This window comes from Erythrolamprus reginae, chromosome 6, assembly GCF_031021105.1.
Source record: "Erythrolamprus reginae isolate rEryReg1 chromosome 6, rEryReg1.hap1, whole genome shotgun sequence".
Taxonomy (NCBI): Eukaryota; Metazoa; Chordata; class Lepidosauria; order Squamata; family Dipsadidae; genus Erythrolamprus; species Erythrolamprus reginae.
Genome location: NC_091955.1, coordinates 67,156,381 through 67,176,356, shown reverse-complemented (window position 1 = coordinate 67,176,356; position 19,976 = coordinate 67,156,381). Strand labels below are relative to the sequence as shown.

The 19,976-nt window shown below is 41.4% G+C and overlaps 1 protein-coding gene across 1 annotated transcript in view; it reads right to left on the bottom strand.

Moving 5' to 3' along the window:
* Positions 1-488: 488 nt before the first annotated feature.
* Positions 489-19,976, bottom strand: part of SOX10 (SRY-box transcription factor 10) — a 35,900-nt gene continuing 16,412 nt past the window's right edge. Inside the window, exons 3-4 of the mRNA XM_070754814.1 lie at positions 3,566-3,831; positions 489-2,903 (exon numbers count right to left, since the gene is read on the bottom strand). Of these exons, the coding sequence (XP_070610915.1) occupies positions 2,194-2,903; positions 3,566-3,831 (976 nt within the window). The 3' untranslated portion in view covers positions 489-2,193. The remainder of the gene's footprint in view (positions 2,904-3,565; positions 3,832-19,976) is intronic.

Here is a 19,976-nt window from a genome sequence, read left to right as displayed (position 1 = left end):
CAGTTCTGTAGAATAGACTTATCAATTGCAGTAGAAGTTCTTAAACCTTCTTCCCCTCAGGATGTGTGCCCCAGTAATGGTAGAGCTCGAAGGAGAAAGCGACCGCGTTGGAAATTAAAGATGTTACCTCATTTTCAGAGGCAACTGACTTCAGAATAGCAAATGTAGTGAAAGCGCTATAAAAGATGACAAGATATTTCTGGTCATCCCAACTGGGTTTAACACAACCATGCAACTTGAAAAATACAGTAAAAAGTATGCTTGGAAAGTTTAACCAGAAAGGCCAACAATCCTCATCTGGTCCATTGCTGGGTGAAAAAAGTGGGAATTGTAGTTCTGACTAGGTGTGAAAAGACACCTGTTAACAATGCACAGGGAGAAATCTATGGACAAGAAGTTATATGTAGTATACTAGATTTTTTCTTCTCGGTCAATTTTGGAGGGATATGAGATAGACCATAGATCAAAATAGGAAACACACATTGACGTACATAGCTAAAACATTTTAAGTTTATTACTCCATACATTTGATGCAAAGTTAATGATGCTAGGACAACTTAAGTTTGTAGCATTGGGGACAGGAAAAGATGTGCTACTTGCATAAATAAGGGTGCATAGCAGTTAATAGATTATAAGAGATACAGCCATACTACATGTTTTTTTCAAATACCATAGGGAAAAGATAATTATCCATAGCTGAACATGGAAGTAAGCATATATAAGTTCATAACTCGGGGCAGGTAAGCCTCAGCTGTCTCAATCTAAAAGTGTTGGGAAGAACAAAACGTAACGGTAACATACAATACAATAGCCCAACATTTCTCAACCTTGGCAACTTGAAGATGCTGGCTGGAGAATTCTGGGAATTGAAGTCCATGTATCTTCAAGTTGCCAAGATTGAGAACCACCGCTACAGCCAGTAATGACATTTTCTCACATACGTGCATAGTGTCTGCTGTTTCTAGTGCATTGATGTTTTCATGCTTTTACATTGTGGCCAAAAGGCATGGTAACGCAGTCCTCCATTCATAGCCGATTTTGGTGAATGAAGGGCAGCAAATTATCTGCTAATATTTTTACTATCTTGTTACCATTCCTGGATACTATTTGAACATTCGGCCTCAGGTACCCAAACATCTTGAGACGTTTCATGAAATGATAACACGTTTAATGCTATGGCAATTTTGTTCTCTAATTAAGCATCTAGGAAAAACCATACTGACTTGCTCTCTTGCCTCAATTTCCCCACACTCACATATACACACTCACACATGGAAAACACATTCACAAGCGTGCCAGAAGAAAAAAAGAAACATTGGCTTTGGCAGGATATCTTTTTGACTATTAGAAAGAGAGTTGGGAGAGTTAGAAGGGAACCAGGAAGTACTGGGAACAGACTAGGAATACAAAACGTCCATTGCCAAGAAGGAAAATTCAATCTGCTTTGCCATTTATGGTCAAGGGGTATGCAAAGGTGGCCAGGTCATATCATACAGTTCCTGAGTCCAATGTGCTGTGTAGTTAAGTCTTAAGAGAGCCAGGCAGCAGAGAGGCGATGGAATAGATAGGCGGAAACGGAGGTGCCACGTACAACAGGAAAAGCAAGCGCAGGGCGATCTTCCAATGGAGAACTGAATTTCATGCGCGTGCAACTCTGAAGCACGAATGTCCTAGAACTCTGTCCACAACAGCTGCATCACTGCATTTTTTTTCCTGAAACATATCCACCACAGTGTGCCCAGCTCTAGCCACGGACTGTGTCAAGGTTATGGTTATTTGTTTCTTTTTTTAAAATATCAGACGGATTGTTTGGACAGTTGAGGATAAGGAGGGGGGGAGAGAAGGGAGGAATTATCTCTCAATTTTATTCTTCTGGTAATTACTTTAAACCATGAATCTGCCTTACCAAAACCAACCGTGACTTGTTGCTCCATGCCTAGAATCACCCTCCTTTGGAAGGCCTACGGGATCTTGAAAGCCACTCAAGGACTGGGAGTAGGGGGGTGGGTGGTTGGGAACCTTCCTCCAGCCTGGTGAGGCATCGGTAACTGTGGTCATGATAGACATCCCCGGATATTCTGTGAATTCTGGCGAATGGATGAACTCGAAAGGCCTTGGAACTTGGAGGCTCATCTTCTGGGGCTGATTCTTTGGAGCCTTTCCGCTGCTGCTTTGGTCACTGCTCCCCATTCCCTAGGGTCTCGAGAGGGTTGTATACACCGGCTGTTCCCAGTGTGTGGGGCTGTGGGACTGTGGCACGGAAGGGGCTGGGTCAGAGATGGCAGTGTACAGAGGACGCTGGGAGGGCCCCATATAGGAGAAGGCCGAGTAGAGACCGGAAGCCTGACTAGAGTGGCTGTAATAGGGTCCCGAAGGTTGGTGATCAGGATAGTCAAACTGGGGCCTGGATATAGAGGGAAAAGCTGAGCCATAATGGGGCAGACTGAGGGATGTGTAAGCTAACTGGGAAGTGGAGGGTTGGTCAGTATAATGACCCCCGGGAGTAGAGCCCTCTGTTTTTACTTGTGTCTTCGCATCTACCACGGAGGATGTGGCAGCAGACAAAGAGACGCCATGCTGCTTGGAGATCCAGGCGGAGTGTCCGCTGGCTGCAGCCAGGGCACTACCGAGGCCGTAACCAGCAGCGGTGGCATAACCCCCCACGTGGCCTGGGTGAGCAGCGTGTCCATTTGGTGGAAGGTATTGATCAAACTCGTTGACATCAAAGGGCTCCATATTGGACATCACCTCGTGGCTGATCTCCCCGATATCCACATTGCCAAAGTCGATGTGGGGCTTTCCTCCTTCCCCAAGGGAGCGCCCATCCCGTTTAGAGTCAGCCTTACCCGCCTGGAGCTCTGTCTTCGGTGTAGTTGGTGGGGTGGGAGGTCCGTGGCTCTGACCTGTAATGTTGACATCACGAGAAAGGGAAGAGAGAGACAAAGAGACAGAGTGTGTGCAAACTGTTCCATTTATGCAAATATAACTTTCATAGCAACGTTATATTCGGATTAGACCCTTTCCAGGTTACCAGAGTTTGACTCCATGAAAAATGAAACACGACAAACCAGTATCTTAATTAACTTATTTACCTTCATTACACAGACTGCTTAGTCATTTATTTGTTTGCTTTATTTGATTTAGGCCCTTCCAGACTTGGGGTGGCTTCAGAAGAGCTTTATGTGAAAATGGAAGGAAGGAAGGAAGGAAGGATGTAAGGAGGAGGTAGGAAGGAAGGAAGGGAAGGAAGAGAAAGAAAGAAAGAGAAAGAAAGAAAGAAAGGAAGGAAGAAAGAAGAAAGAAAGAAAGGAAGTCTGGTAATCAGTTAAAAAAGCACAATTGCAAGATGTAATTGTGGGCTGAGGGCTGTGGGCTGTGGCAATTGTGATATCACTCTTTTGTTATGATACTTATCTATGCCAATTCAATTAAATGTCCAGCTTTGTCAGAAAAATAAATGGTGGTTTTCCTAATTCTGCTCTCTATTTAGGCAGTTCCTGGTTTACCATGCCACTAGAATTCAGATTGCTGTGGATCTGACTGCTGGCTAAATTTATGAACTAACCTGAAGAATGTTCAGGGTGCCCATCAGACAAGGGAGATCCTTCTCCAGGATGCCTATGGTCCAAATGGGCATTCTTATAGTGGGCTTGAATAGCTGCAGCTCCTCCAGCTTCCCCATCAGTCTGGCCATCATTTTCTCCTTGGGCAGCCTTGCCGTTTTTCCGACGCCGTGGTTGGTACTTATAGTCAGGGTGGTCCTTCTTGTGCTGCATCCTTAGCCGCTCTGCTTCTTCAATGAAAGGCCGTTTGTCACTTTCATTCAGTAATCTTAAAGAGGTGGGAGAGATGACGGAACAGGAAGAAAGGTAAGTGACCGATGTTTTAAAAAGGAGAATTCTAAATAATCAGGATCGTATCAATTGATAATAGGAAGGAAGGAGAGAGAGAGAAGGGAGGGAGGAAGGCAGGCAGGCAGGCAGGCAGGCAGGAAGGAACAAAGGGAGGAACGAAGGGAGGAAGGAAGGAAGGAAGGAAGGAAGGAAGGAGAGAGATAGGGAAGGGAGAAAGGAAGGAAGGAAGGAAGGAAGGAAGGAAGGAAGGAAGGAAGGAAGGAGAGAGATAGGAAAGGGAAAAATTGATAACCAGCAGATCACATGATAACAAATACCACCTCAGCATATATTGATATATATATACAGATATATCATTATAAATAAATGTACCTTACTGTATAATAACTGTATTTGCAAATCAAGAACTTACTAATTGAATAAATGTGCTTAGGAACAGTTTTTTAAAAAAGAAACTCATTAATGACTATCAGATACAGCATTGCAGATGGGAAGGAAGATCAGCAAAGAGGAGATGTTGAAAGCTGCTCTACCATGACCCTGGAAGGAGATTGACCAGAAATTTTGCAATGGAACAGTGAGAACTTTTAAGACAATAGGTGATGCTACCAGAAACATCAGAAGCCATTTTTATTTATTTTATTTTTTTGGATTTATATGCCGATTTATATCTCCAAAGACTCGGGGTGGCTTACAACACATAAAAAAGAAGAACTATATAATATAATCGTCTAAATCCAATTAATTTAAAAACTAAATGTAATAACTCAGACTTGGTTGAAACAGTTATCTTTGTTTATTAGCTGAGAGGAACAATACACTCTCACGGATTATTTATAACAAGTTCTTGGTGCGCTAACAAGCAAATGCCGCGAAACACAGTATTTATACAAACCAGCCCCAGCAACAGGCAACTTGACATTGATACAATTTTTAGCGCCAAAGCGGCCAACCAATCAGTAAAGAATATGCAAATCCTAGAACCTTTGACTTTTTCCTAGAACCTTGAACTGCATACTTAACACCAAATGTACCAGTCTATAAAATCCAGTATTATTAAAAAAAACAATCATACCCACTTAAACAACAATTTTCTTTTGAACTTAGCAAGAATGCTGCACTCAGATAGTCAAAGCTCTGTCTCATATTATGAGCAGAATTAGCACATCAACAAAGCTTTTTGCCATAATCACGCCTTTATGTAAAATTCACTGGCATGAGCAACTGTAAACAACTATGTATTTTATTCAGCTGGGAACCAGTTTGGTGTAATGGCTACAAGCTCTGGGCTACAAACCAGGGGTTCTAATCCAGGTTTAGGCATAAAGCCAAGTAGGTGACCTTGGGCCAGCTCCTCCCCACTTCTCTCTCAGCCGTAAGAAGCAGGCAATGGCAAACCACTTCCGAAAATCTTGCCAAGAAAACTGCAAGGACTTGTCCAGACAATTGCCAGGAGTCAAGATTGACCTGAAGGCACACAAACACGAAAAGCACATCTGGAACATGTTTTTCTACTGACCTACCAAGCCTTGTAATGCGTGAAATTTTTATTTAGGATAATTGTTTGTAATCAATTTCACTGAAATGGAACGGAAAGATGTTCCTCAAAGATTGTATAAGTGGGAAAATTTTACATCATACACTTGTACAAATTCTAATCTTTCTGCAATAAGATCAATTTCCATTTGTATACAATCTTTTTCAATTTATTCACAGAACAAACACCCAGGATTAAATGAAACTGTGAGAGATTGGTACACCCTGGTCTTTCCATGGCTCAAGCTACACCACATGTTACATCTGTAAGATGCATTTTCTGTGGCAGTTTTATTTTTCAGATTGGGGCTATCATATATTGGGTAGGTAATATTTTGATCTCCAGAGGTCATCTTCAAAAAATTATCATAGATACTGTGTTAATGGCATATTGTTTTGTTTTAAAATGTCATGTTATTAAAATGTCATTCTTGTAGCCCAAAGACGGGCTACAAGAATGGTGGAAGGTCTTAAGCATAAAACGTATCAGGAAAGACTTAATGAACTCAATCTGTATAGTCTGGAGGACAGAAGGAAAAGGGGGGACATGATCGAAACATTTAAATATGTTAAAGGGTTAAATAAGGTCCAGGAGGGAAGTGTTTTTAATAGGAAAGTGAACATAAGAACAAGGGGACACAATCTGAAGTTAGTTGGGGGAAAGATCAAAAGCAACATGAGAAAATATTATTTTACTGAAAGAGTAGTAGATCCTTGGAACAAACTTCCAGCAGACGTGGTAGATAAATCCACAGTAACTGAATTTAAACATGCCTGGGATAAACATATATCCATCCTAAGATAAAATATAGAAAATAGTATAAGGGCAGACTAGATGGACCATGAGGTCTTTTTCTGCCGTCAGACTGCTATGTTTCTATGTTTAACAATGGAGAGCATCCCTCCCCTTTAAAAATCCCATACAGGACAATGTTTTACTTTTGATCAACAAAGGGTAGAGAAGGATAAACTTCTGCTATCCAGCAATAACGAGACTGCCCAAATCTATGCTGGGTTATTGCAAGCTTTTTGTAAAGAAGAGAAACTACCTCTTCAACACATTCTGAACCTTGCTTCTTAATGGGGATAGCCATTGAGACCAGTTTGAGCCCAACACTAACTTTGAGACCAATCAGCCTCATCTAATCAAGAATTTTTCAATTGCTTAACATAATCCCTAAGTGGCTTGTGTTATTACGTGAGACAATATTTCCTGCTAAGTCGCTGCAAGTGGGCAGGGCTGTTGAGTTAAGTAGCATTTTGGAGTCTTGAACAGAAAACCTATTATCTGGCATTTCAAAATGCTCAAAATTTGTCTGTTTGGTTGATCATTGTTTCCACAGGGGGAAATAGAGGCAGGTATATCAGAAGAAGGGAAATATAAGGCAGGTACAATATTACTTCAACATGCAACTTTGTTCCCTGTCTTTCAGCATCTACTACCTGAGACAATCAACTAACTGTTTAATAGTAATAGCACCTAGACTTCTATACTGCCCCATAGTTCTTTACAACATTCTCTAAGTGGTTTACACAATCAGCATGTGGCCCCAAACAATCTGGGTCCTAATTTTACTGACCTTGGAAGAACTGAAGGCTGAATCAACCTTGAGCTGGTCAGGATTGAACTTCTGTCTGTGAGCAGAGTTAGCATGCAGTACTGCATTCTACCCACTGCACCACCATGGCTGTTTAATGGGACTGTAAAGCCCATCCCAGAAGCTTGCTATACTATATATACATTCAAATTACAGTTGGTTTTCCCAGGGTCCCAAAATATTATTGCTTAAATTAAATTTTAACTAAACAAATCTCAGATTGCTGAGATCTCAATAAAAGTGAACTCTTTCCTCCCTTTCTCTCTCTTGCCCAGAGAGGGGAAAAATCTCTGTTTGATACACAGACAAACAAACAGAATGAATCTTTTTATTCCTCAAATAACCCATGAAGAATTATTTTGGCTATTTCTTGTTTAGCAATTAGATCAGTGGATTTTGCTTTCATCAATAAGATCCTAAATGGTCTGTTTGTCTATGTACCTAAGAATAAAACCCTCCATGGCATAGGGTTAGATTTTGAGGGATCATTGCTTACTGATTATGTATATCCTGGCAGGTCCAGCATGATCCCATTTATTAGAAACTGTCATCTAACTGGACCATCATTAGATTAGCCCCAACCTTGTTAACCTTTTGGATGGTTTTGAAGAATATGCCACCAGGCATGGAATCAAAATGGGACCGCCTTCTGCTGCACGAATCCCAGCGACCAGTTAGGTCCCACAGAGTGGGTCTTCTCCGGGTCCTGTCAACTAAACAATGCCGCTTGGCGGGACCCAGGGGAAGAGCCTTCTCTGTGGCGGCCCCGGCCCTCTGGAACCAACTCCCCCCAGAGATTAGAATAGCCCCCACTCTCCTTGCCTTTCGTAAGCTACTTAAAACCCACCTCTGCCGTCAGGCATGGGGGAACTGAGATACTCTTTCCCCCTAGGCCTTTACAATTTTATGCATGGTATGTCTGTATGTATGTTTGGTTTTTATATTAATGGGTTTTTAATCGTTTTTACTTTTGGATTATTTTGTATACTGTTTTATTATTGTTGTTAGCCGCCCCGAGTCTCCGGAGAGGGGCGGCATACAAATCCAATAAATCAAATCAAATCAAACCTGCATTGATGGGTATGATGGTTTTTATCTTGGCTGCCAATCTTTAGTATGATATTATTGTTGCTTTATGTTTTTAACTGCTGTTCGCTGCCCAAGGTCATGAGATTAAGATGGGCAGGTCTATAAATTAGAGAAAGAGAGAGAGAGAAATTGAGAGATTAAACCACAAATATTCTGAGCTTCAATTCACATTATTATTTAAAACTAACTGTACCTGGCCACACATTGCTGTAGCTCAGTCTAAGTTTTCAAAAAAAAAAAAGCATGTTTTTACCCATCACAGGTATGACATCTATATAATATAAGTATATAAAAACATGCGCGTATTTGAATGCAATGTTGCAAGAAGAAGGTAGAAGGATGTGGAGAAAAAGAAGAACCGAAAACAAAATCCACCAGAAAAATAGGAATGCACTGTTCTCATTAAGGCATGGCCAAAGGAGCAGGGAATTTTTTCTGTATCAGGTTCAGATGAAATGGAAATGTCATTAACAGCTTTTCTAGCTCTTACACTTGGGAATGCTTACCTCTTTTATTTGACTCAAGGCATAGTAGAAGCTTTTTCAAATACTATTGGATGGGAAGTGGGATGTGATGGCATTATTTAGAGGCCAAGGCAAGCGCTTCTGGCCATGCTTTGATTGTTATTATAACATTGATTGTAGAGTGATTAGTTCACTAGTCATTTGTGTTTTAAATGACCGGATCAATTAAATGTAAATCAATTTGGCATTTGTCAAAACCTCAAAAATCTGCCTTTTCTTGCCTTTGCTCTCCTCCTGAAGGTGAAATATTTTGAGATAGAGATTGCTAGAAATCAGTGGAAATTATCATAGACATTATTTGTGTACCCATTATATATATATTGTATTAAGCATTTTTCTTTGATAATCAGTGGCAGAAAACTGGCCCATAATTTTCATGAAGGGAAAGGAAAGCAAAGGCAAGAAGAGAAAAGTTATATGACTTTTCTTCTCCACCTACCACATTTATACAAATATAGGAAGATAGGATTAGCTTTAATATGTTTGCTTGACACCCCATTCTTGTAAAATCCTAGAAACAATAAACCAATAGGGTTTGTAATTTCTATACCAATTACAACTGAGATCCATTTGCTAGCAAGCAATGCCAAATAAACAAAGTTTGCAGTCCTAATAAAACACTGTTTCACATGTTTTAAGCAGCTGTTTGACTATTTACAACAAATACCAGAGCTCAAGCTTTTGTTCCAATGAAGCTCAGTTATTATAACTCTGTGATTACATATTATGCATTAAACAGTGTTGTTGCCAATCTCTGGGCCTTAGACTGAATGTCTTGGATGTTGCAAAATTAAGTCCCAAATAAAGCAACTCAATTCATCAGTTTTAAAATTCAAATGTGTAAAACCATTTTGAGGGGGGTGGGGTTGTTTTTGTTTTTTTAAAAAACCATGCTGGAAATTTCTCAACATTTCCAGAGTTTGGGGAAATGGGTTCCCTGAAGGGTTTGACGCAGAGGTGGAATTCTGCCATTTCGGGCGAACCGGTAGCGGGAACCTGTGGGTCACCTGCCCTGGCTCTTTGTCGTTCCATTTAGGCTCATTTTGAAGCCGTGCACATGTATGCAAAGAGTAAGTGCAAGAACATTGCAGGCGCAGAAGGCTGTACACATGCGTGGATGAGGCGCAAGTACTCACATTTATTTATTTATTTATTTATTTATTTATTTGTTGATTGATTGATTGTTAGAGTTGAAAGGAACCATGAAGGCCATCGAGTTCAACCCCCTGCCCAAGCAGGAACCCTATAGTACACCAGTCAAGTGGCAGTTCAATCTTCTCTTAAAAATGTCCAGAGTGTTGGAGTTCACAACGTCCGCTGGTAGCTTGTTCCATTGGTTGATCACTCTGACCGTCAGGAAGTTCCTCCTTATCTCCATGTTGAATCTCTCCTTGGTCAGCTTCCAGCCGTTGCTCCTCGTCCGTCCCTCTGGTGCCCTGGAGAATAAAGTGATCCCCTCCTCTCTGTGACATCCCCTCGTATACTTGTAGACTGCTATCATGTCCGCTCTGGCCCTCCTTTTCTCTAGGCTATCCATGCCCAGTTCCCTCAGTCTCTCTTCGTAAGTCTTGGTTTCCAATCCCTTAATCATCTTGGTTGCTCTTTTTTGCACCTTCTCCAGAGTTTCATTGTCTCTTTTGAAGAGTGGTGACCAGAACTGAATACAGTACTCCAGGTGTGGTCGGACCAGGGCATAGTAGAGTGGTATTAAGACTTCCTCTTGGAGTGTATTCCCCTGTTGATGCAGCTTAGGGTTGTGTTGGCTTTTTAAGCTGCTGCTGCACATTGTTGGCTCATGTTTAGTTGATTGTCCACCAAGACTCCGAGGTCTCTTTCACAGCCGCTACTGCTAAAAGGGGTTTCTCCCAGGTTGTATGTTTTTTCTGCCTAGGTGAAGGACTTTGCTCTTATCGATGTTGAACATCATTTTGTTGGTGTGGGCCCACTGTGTTAGTCTGTCTGGGTCTTTCTGTAATTTGAGCCTGTCTTCTAAGGTATTGGCTACCCCCGCCACATTTGCGAACCGATAGGGAAAGTAAGTGAATACTATCTCTGGTTCGAAGGCGGCAAAAAGTGGAAGTGCTGGCTCATCCTTGATATATATTCAGATGCTTTCAGAGTGCTGATAGGTGCCAAAACATCATGAAGGACCATTTCACACCCAGAAACAAAGCACTAGAATGTATTCACAGTCCGTGCAATGACGCAGCATCTAAATAACAGAATAATCTATAAAATTGAAAATGTAAACGTTTGTTCAAAATCTTAAATCTCCAAAGATCTTCACTGATTGCTTTGAAATTTTGACACAACATTGCATTCAAATACGCGCATGTTTTTATATACTTATGTTATATAGATGTCACACCTGTGCTGATAGGTGCCAAAACATCATGAAGGACCATTTCAAACCCAGAAACAAAGCACTAGAATGTATTCACAGTTCATGCAAGGCTTCCCTAGAGCCAGGGGAGAGTAAAAACGCCCTTTCCTGTTCTGCCCGGCTCTCTGATAGGAGCCTCCCGAAAATTCAAGGATACAAATTTCAGACACACACATGTTTGAAAATTCAAAACAATGTTCTTTATCACAAAAGTCAAAATAAACTAAGCACTCTTTTTGTATTACAAAGAGCACTCTTCCCAAAACAACCGGGTAGTCTGTACAATTTCCCTTAAGCAGTCATTAAGTACTTAGCCAGCAGCTGTGGAGAAACTTCACACCCCTTCTTCTTCCAACGAAGGGAGACACACACACACACACACACGTTGCTCTGCTTTGGTTTCAAAGGCGTGAAAAAGCAACAAAGTCCAGTACACAAGATTCCTGACGAAACTGCAACAGATATTCTTCCACAATGGCCAAACCTACATGCTGCTATTTATAGCAGCAGCCCTAATTACTGGAGCCCCACCCAAACACAGGTGGCCTCCCGTATTTCCGGTAATATGTTCTTACTTGGTCTCTTCTACGCATAATTCTGCGCTCGCGTGGGTCCAAAATGTCATCATCTGAAGCAATAGAAGATAAGGAAGATTGACTGCCTTGGCTGTGTGCCAAGCCCTCCTCTGCCGAGTCACTCCCACCTTCTTCTTCGTCCGAGGAAACTAAACTCTGCACTGATTCTGTCGACAATAACACAGGCCTGTGACTTGTTGAAGTTTCCCCTGCATCCACCTCCCCATTCCCTGGGGCAGGAGCTGGGCCAGAGTCAACCACAACATTTCCCATCTCCCTGGAGTCTCTCTGGAAGCCAGAAACACCCTCCCAGAGCCTCTGTGTGAGCCCAAAATCAGCTGGCCATTACACACGTGTGCTGGAATTGAGCTAGGGCAACAGCTCACGTGCCAGCAGAAATGGCTCCTTGTGCCACCTGTGGCACTTGTGCTATAGGTGCGCCATCACTTTCTTACAGCACGAGGAGGAATATGTTTCATTAGTAGAAGAGCACCTGTTTTTAGATATTTCTCTACATTCCCCCAAAAGACTATTGGAGCTAGCCTATAAGCATAATTGTTTATAATTAAGTTTATAAATGTTATAATGACAACTTTCCTTCAAGCTTTATCAGTTGCAGTGGACAAGCAATTTCAAGAACGAGCAACGCTTTCGGACTGTGTTTGATGTTCTCGTTCCTACTCAATGTTTTGTGGTAACTTTCTTTACAGATATTCTTAGTTTATATTTCTAGCTACCTACTGAGATTGCTAATTGGGAACCATGTGTTTTTAACCTGAAGATCAGTTCATACTTTCTTTTTTCAACTACTGCATATATAATAAAGTAGATTTTTAAGGATTGTTTTTATGTATTAATTGGATTGATTTTACTATTGTCTCTTTATATATGTTGTGAGCCGCCCTGAGTCCTCGGAGAGGGGCGGCATACAAATCCAATTAAATAAATAAAATAAATAATTATAGTTTTCAGGAATATATAGCTTTTAGATCAGGTTTCTACAACCTGGATTCTGATTAGTAAAAATCCCAACCAGTTTATATCTCAAGATCTGCTATTCTATATTCTGAATATCACTCCACAGTACTCCTTGTTAAAACATGGCCTGGCTCTACTGTTTCTGTCCATAGATGCTGTTTCTTTCAGATTCAATGAGAAACAAAACAATTCCCCGGTGTTTCTTGTGTGGTTTCCAGGTAATTTAGACACAGTTGTAAATTCTCATGCGAGTCTGTCACTCTGTACAAGATTTCCATTTAAGAATTTTGATTAAGTTCTGGGAAGGAGCACCAAAATACTAAATTGATTTGAGTTTCTGTAAGTCTGTGCAAGCTCTGAAGGGTCTTACATTATTGAAATTAACATCCAAGCAGACTTTTATATTAGAAAGCCGAGCAGAGACTATGTTCACACAACTCATAAGCCATGGTTTTTAAATGGTTTGCTGGCTGGTTTGCACATTATTACTAGCTCCGAAACCAAGGTTTATAATCGAAAATTGTATTCACACAACATATTGCCAATAATACAAAAACACACATGTTCTGACTTAGTTTATTATACAAACAAGAATACCAAATACTGATGAATGATTAGCATCCCATAACAAAGTTAATGGGCAAACAAAAGGCTTGGCGTTTCTTCTCTATGACCTGCAGCAGAGTCTCTTGAATGCCCGACTTATTATCGCACCACCTGGTACTGAATGGTTTATAGGCCCAAAATTTCATTCTTTGACTTCATCATTTTAATCCCGGATGTTAAAAGCACTGAGAAGTTAAATGCCAGCTTTCCTGATTCTTTTTATGGCTTTTTATGGCTCTATGGATTGCTGAGATCCATACCCTCCTCCTCCAAAGTGATGGGCTTTCTCCCCCCCCCCCCCCTTTCTGAGCTTCTGGGTATGTTTTTCCTCTCGCAGTAAATGAGATTGAGTATGTATAATTTTAGAAGAGCTGTGTGTGCGTGTATGTGTACATACACATTCAGTTTATATAGTAGATAATGTATATTTTTGTGTGCCTGTGTGTAATATGTATGTACACAAATGGCAATTAGAATTAATAATAATAATAATAATAATAATAATAATAATAATAATATTTTTTTAGATTTGTATGCCGCCCCTCTCCAAAGACTCGGGGCGGCTCACAACAATAACAAAAACAATATAATAGTAATACAAAACTAATATTTAAAAAGTATATACAGTATATAAAACCCCAACAATTAAAACCATACAACACATGCATACCAAACATAAAATATAAAAGCCTGGGGGAGATGTCTCAGTTCCCCCATGCCTGGCGATAAAGGTGGGTCTTGAGTAATTTGCGAAAGACAAGGAGGGTGGGGGCCGTTCTAATCTCTGGCTGGAGTTGATTCCAGAGGGCCGGGGCCACCACAGAGAAGGCTCTTCCCCTGGGTTCCGCCAAAAGACATTGTTTTGTCAATGGGATCCGGAGAAGGCCAACACTGTGGGACCTAATCGGCCACTGGGATTCATGCGGTAGAAGGCGGTTCCAGAGGTATTCTGGTATATTTTGGATGTTCAATAATAGTAAATAGGGAAATTGTATCTCTTTGAGGCAAGGAGAGGGCAGGCACCCTAACCCCAACCCTTGATGTGAGTGACGTCAAGTTAGCCCATTTAAGCCAGTCATATGACCCTTAAGCCAGCCCAGTCACATGATCATCAAGCCAATCCCACTTGGTCACATGGCCAGTAAGCCACACCCACAGCGTGGTAGTAGAATTTTTTGCAGCCTTTCACTGCTTCTCCTTTGTCTTAAATTGTTCAAAGCAGAGTTCTTCAAGGGGCCTAAAAAGCTAAACAGAGCCCCAACTCAACAATATTCAGTTGACAATTACTTTCTGAAAAGATGAAATCTTGGCAAGCCAATGAATATAAGGTACTTTGAAAAGTGCTGAATATTATTCTGGGATAAAACAAAAAGTCACTGTAAATTCATCTAGAACCTTAGAACATAAGAACATAAGAGGAGCCATGCTGAATCAGGCCAAAGCCCATCGAGTCCAGCATTCTGTGTCACACAGTGGCCCATCAATTGTACATGGGGATCTTGAGCAGAAAGAGAAGGAAAAACCCTCTCTTTCCCTTGACCCCAACAAATGCTACTCAAGGGATCTTTTAACCTGCTTGGTATTAAATACTTATCAACAGAAAATGGGGTCTACACAAGATGACCAACATTCTCAGTCCTTGCTTGGAGATACATAGAACCATAGACACTGAAGAAGACATTCTTGTCCAATGTCTGCTTTTGACAGTGATTCAATGGGCTACTTCTTCTGATGGCACTATATTATTTATTTATTTATCATATTTAAGAACTGTCTATCTTCATCGCAGAGGGACGATTATATGACAGGATGTCAGGTGTTGGTTCCAATTTTTTTTTACTTTCATTCTGTGGGTGTAGCTCATTTTGTGGGCATGACTTGATGAGATGGTGGGCGTGGCTTCATGATCATGTGGCTGGTGGGTGCGGTTCGGCAGTCATGTGACTGGGTGGGCATGGCTTTGTGATTATATGTGACTAGATGGTGGTTGCTGCGTGATCATGTGACTGGGAAGGTGTGGCCAACTTGACATCATTCACGTCAAGGGTTAGGGTTCTGATACCTGGCCTCTCCTTGCCTCAAAGGCCTCAATGAGATACAATTTCCCTGTCTATTTACTACTACTGAACATCCAAAATATACTATTTAATTATGGGTTTTTAGATTTTTAAATATTGGATTTGTATTGTATATTGTTTTTTACTATTGCTGTGAGCCGCCCTGAGTCTATGGAGAGGGGCGGCATACAAATTTAATTAATAATAATAATAATAATAATAATAATAATAATAATAATAATAATGCCATATAAGCATACATATTACATACAGGCACACAAAAAGATATGTTATCTACTATATATACCATATGTGTATGTACACACATACACACACACACCTCTCTTCTAAAACTATACACATTCAACCTCACTTTCTGCATTTGGAAAAACAGACCTAAAGTCCACTTTCTGCCACAGATTTAACCATAACCTCTGTACATTAGAACATTACACATACCTTCAGATGTTCTTCCCTAGCTCGCACATCACCGTTAGAGCCAGGAAATGTCATGGATTGAGTAAAATGTGGTGAAACTCACTTAATGCTCTTGCTTAGCAACTAAAATTTTGGGCTCAATTGTGGTCATAAGTCAAGGACTATATCTGCCCTACAATGGCAGCCTTGTCCTAGTAAACTCCTTCTCCTTTCTCCCCTCTTCTCTGTTAGAGGCACCAAAATAATCCAGACAATGTAAGGTTTTCTGCTGCAGCACGGGGTTAGACTAGATGATCTCCACGATATCTTCCAGCCCTAAATTGCTGTGCTGTTTCAAAGTGTCTTCTGAAGCCACATCTAGTGGCAGGGTTTGTGGTGCTTGCTTGCTTCCTTCCTTCCTTCCTTCCTTCCTTCCTTCCTTCCTTCCTTCCTTCCTTCCTTCCTTCCTTCCTTCCTTCCTTCTCTCTCTCTGTTTCTGAGAACATGCCCATTGATCTCTGGCATTCTCAGAGCTCCGCTGTTGATTAGCTTAGCCTAAGCAAGGATAACTAATAGCACTTTCAATGAGCTTGGTGTTGTGTCCAGAGGACAGTTAGGCCTTGTACCCGCCCCATACTCCTTGGGCGGGAAAATACTGCAAGGTCATTGGTTGGCTCAGCCTGGCAGCCCGGGATATATATAGCTGCCAGGCACGGCCATGTTGTTGTTGTCTTGTTCCTTTTCTGTGAACCGTTACCTTCCGTTTCTAATAAAAGAACCATTACTTACGCAGAGAGTCTGCAGTTGATTCTTGTTAGGACATAACATTTGGCGACGAGGAAAAGTCACTACAAGAGACAAGGTAACCAGGGTTCCCCTCAGCCACCGTCAAACCGCCAGCATAACACTCTCAACTCAAACTCTGTGCACTTGGGAATCCCCAAACAGTGAGGCTTTCTTTCTTTCTTTCTTTCTTTCTTTCTTTCTTTCTTTCTTTCTTTCTTTCTTTCTTTCTTTCTTTCTTTCTTCTTTACTTCCTTCCTTCCTTCCTTTCTTTTTCCTTTGAAGCCCCCCCACGCCCCCTTTTGGGCCTAGAAAGCCTCCCTGGGAACCAAAACGGGTGGGGGGAGTGCCACTCCCCCATGCCCCCTTTAGGGCCTAGCAAGCTTCCCACAGCCCTCTGGGAGTCAAAGGGGACAGAGGGAATCACGGAATGTGGGTTGGTTCTAACTTACCTCACTGCCGATTCGCTTCCTCCTGTGCCATGTGGCAAAAAACCCAAAGACGAAAAACAGATGCCGACTGCATGCACAGTGCCGGAACTCGGCTTCTGCACATGGTCAGAAGGGGGAAAAAAATCAAAATAAAGATAGAGATGGCGACACCCACATACCATCACCGACCAATCCTGTTCAGTGATGTCATTGTTATGTTATCAGCAGGTAACTACTGGTTCAGATGAACCGGTCCGAACTGGGAGGAACCCCCCTACCCTTTCTATTTAAAAATATCACCCTTCATTGTGTTGTTTTATGAAAACACAATTGACAGGGAGATCCATGCTACTATAAAATCAGCTTCAATTCATTTTGTATCAGCCTTTGTGCCCAGAACTGAGTCTCTGCATATTTGTTTTCACCATCTTTCAATGAATTGCAATCAAATCCATGCTGATCTACCCATCTCTTTCCAGCTAACCAAACCAGCTATAATAAATGGAAAGTGATACGAGCAGACACAGATCTGGGGTTTCCCCCCCCAACTCAATCTCTTAGTTTCTATGCTTTTTAAAAAGGAATTGGATGCCACACATACAAACCCCACCAAAGCAGAGGGGGGAAGGCAAACCAACCTGTCAAACTATTGGTCCTAAAAAAGCTTTAATTGAACTTCCATTTCCCTGACCCACAAATAAAGAATATTTCACACCGTTCAAGTAAAGTTTTCACAGTTGCAGGAACTGGGTATGTCTAGTTTAAATGAAAAGAAGGACTAGAGGAGATATAATAGCAGTGTTCCAATATCTCAGGGGTTGTCAAAGAAGAAGGAGTCAAATTATTCTCCAAAGCACCTGAAGGTAGGAAAAGAAGCAATGGGTGGAAACTAATCAAGGAGAGAAGCAACTTAGAACTAAGGGGAAAAAAATTCCTGACAGTTAAAACAATTAATCAGTGTAACAACGTGCCTCGAGAAGTTGTGGGAGCTCCAACACTGGAAGTTTTAAAGAAGATGTTGGATAACCATTTGTCTGAAATGGTATAGGATTTCCTGCCTAAGCAGGGAGTTTGACTAGAAGACCTCCAAGGTCCCTTCCAACTTTGTTATTCTATTCTATTCTATTCTATTCTATCAGTGAGGGATGATCTTTCAGTTTTAGTTTTTCACTGTCGCAATAGTAGAAATATGGTGAATATCGCTGTGATTGACTGCAAGTGATAAAGTCACAATTCGTGCCTACTTACTCATCAGTAACTGCTGCTGCTGAATCAGTGTGGCGAACAATGAAAACAAGGAGAAGGTGGAGGATAGGAGATCACACATTGGGCATGAATACTCATAGACCACTACAGATGTTTGAGCATTGTGACTATGACAACACTGTTCCAACATGACATGGCTCAAAGTTATTTAGGCTGAGATCGAAAGCTCTAATTACTGTATTTTTCAGAGTATGAGACTCACCCTTTTCCTCCCTAAAAGAGGTTGATAATTTGGGTGTGTCGTATACTGTGAATGTAGCTTTTCCCCCCAGCCCTAACTAGCTGCTAACAATCTTCCCAGGTCTTATCTTGCAGGCTCTTTCACTGTTTCTCTCTGGAAAGAATGTTTTCCAAGCCCTAAGTCTTTGTAGGGTTTTTTTCATTGCTCTACTTGCTCTGAATGTTTCTTTCCAGGTGCTAATGATGTTCCCAGCTCTTACTGGCTTGCAAGCTCTTTCATTGTTACTCTCTCCGAATAAAGTTTTTAAAGCCCTAACCAGGGGATAAAATAATGTCCTGAAGCTGACCAGACTAAGGACACTAGCCAGATGAATACCTGGTAAGAAGATTTTTTCCCCTATTATCCTCCCCAAAAACTAAGGTACGTCTTATACTCCGAAAAATATAGTACGGAGTTCAAAATGTCTACCATTTCATATTTGACTTTTGATAGACTATTAAGTTTTAAAAAAAAGATGTTTCAAACAAGCAACACCTAAAAGGGAATAGGTTATATTTTGTACCTGTTGTGAGTCCATCTGAGGCTCCTCAGGGAACGGCTGAACCTCTGCCGGCTCCCTGCTCAGAGGGGGAGGAGGAGGAACAGGGGGAGGAGGAGGAGGCCCAGGCAGAAGGGGAGGAGGAATATCAGGCCGAGGGAGAGGGAGAACAGCCAGAGTCCCCCGGGGTGGAGCTCTCCCCAGCAAGCAGCCTGGAGTCCTTAGATGAAAATGCTCAAGCCATCATCGATCACAGGCAGAGAAGAGCAGAACAACGAAGGGGACAATTAGCCAGGTACTTCCAGTCCTAAATAGGTAACAGCTGGGTTTGGGTGTGGTTCTCCCCAGAAAGGCTGAAAAGGCAGACCCACCCTTCCTGTCTTGTGGAGTAGTATCTTTGGGAGTCCTGGGACCTGGCTGTGATCTTTGGCGCCTGTGATTCTGGCTTGTGGCCTTGAAGGCTGAAACCTTGGGGGAAAAGGCGTGGGGGCTTATTCTCTACAGTGGTGTGTGTGCCAGCAAGAAGTCTGCTGTATTGTCTGGCCGTCAGGACTCTGCTGTGAAGCCTCATAGCCTGCCTGTTGGGAAGAACAGGTTTTTCTCTGTGTTTATTTTTCAAACTATAAAGTGCTTTTGCTTTTACCAGCGTGTCTGGCTGCTTTTTCCAGTTGGTGTTGAAGTCTGGGGGCACCCAGACAGAACAGTACCTTTGATTTTATCAGATGAAGAACATAGAAAACAGGCTTGAGAAAAATTCAGCATGAAATTAAGTTACTTTATCAAAATCATTGGTGCTAATCTGGGTTTCAATTGAATAAAACAGTTTTCTACCCCATCCTGGGGTTAATTAAATTTAGCAGTGCTAAGACAATATTATTATTTCCAAGGAGTGCTGTTGTAAATGTTCTGTCTGCTGATAGTACGTGTATGAAATTTAATTGAGCTATCACAAATTGATGTTTGTATTATCTACTTAATTTACGTTTCTAAAGTCAGGAGTTCTACCAGCCAAATCTAGCTGAACGCAATAACTAACATCTTTGGGAGTTGGAACAAGGATATTTCTGGAGAAATGCTAACCATATTTTTTCTTTGTACAAAAGTTCACTTTCTATAAAGAAAGGCTGTTTTAAACATCCAAAGTTCCTCCCGATCTGCAC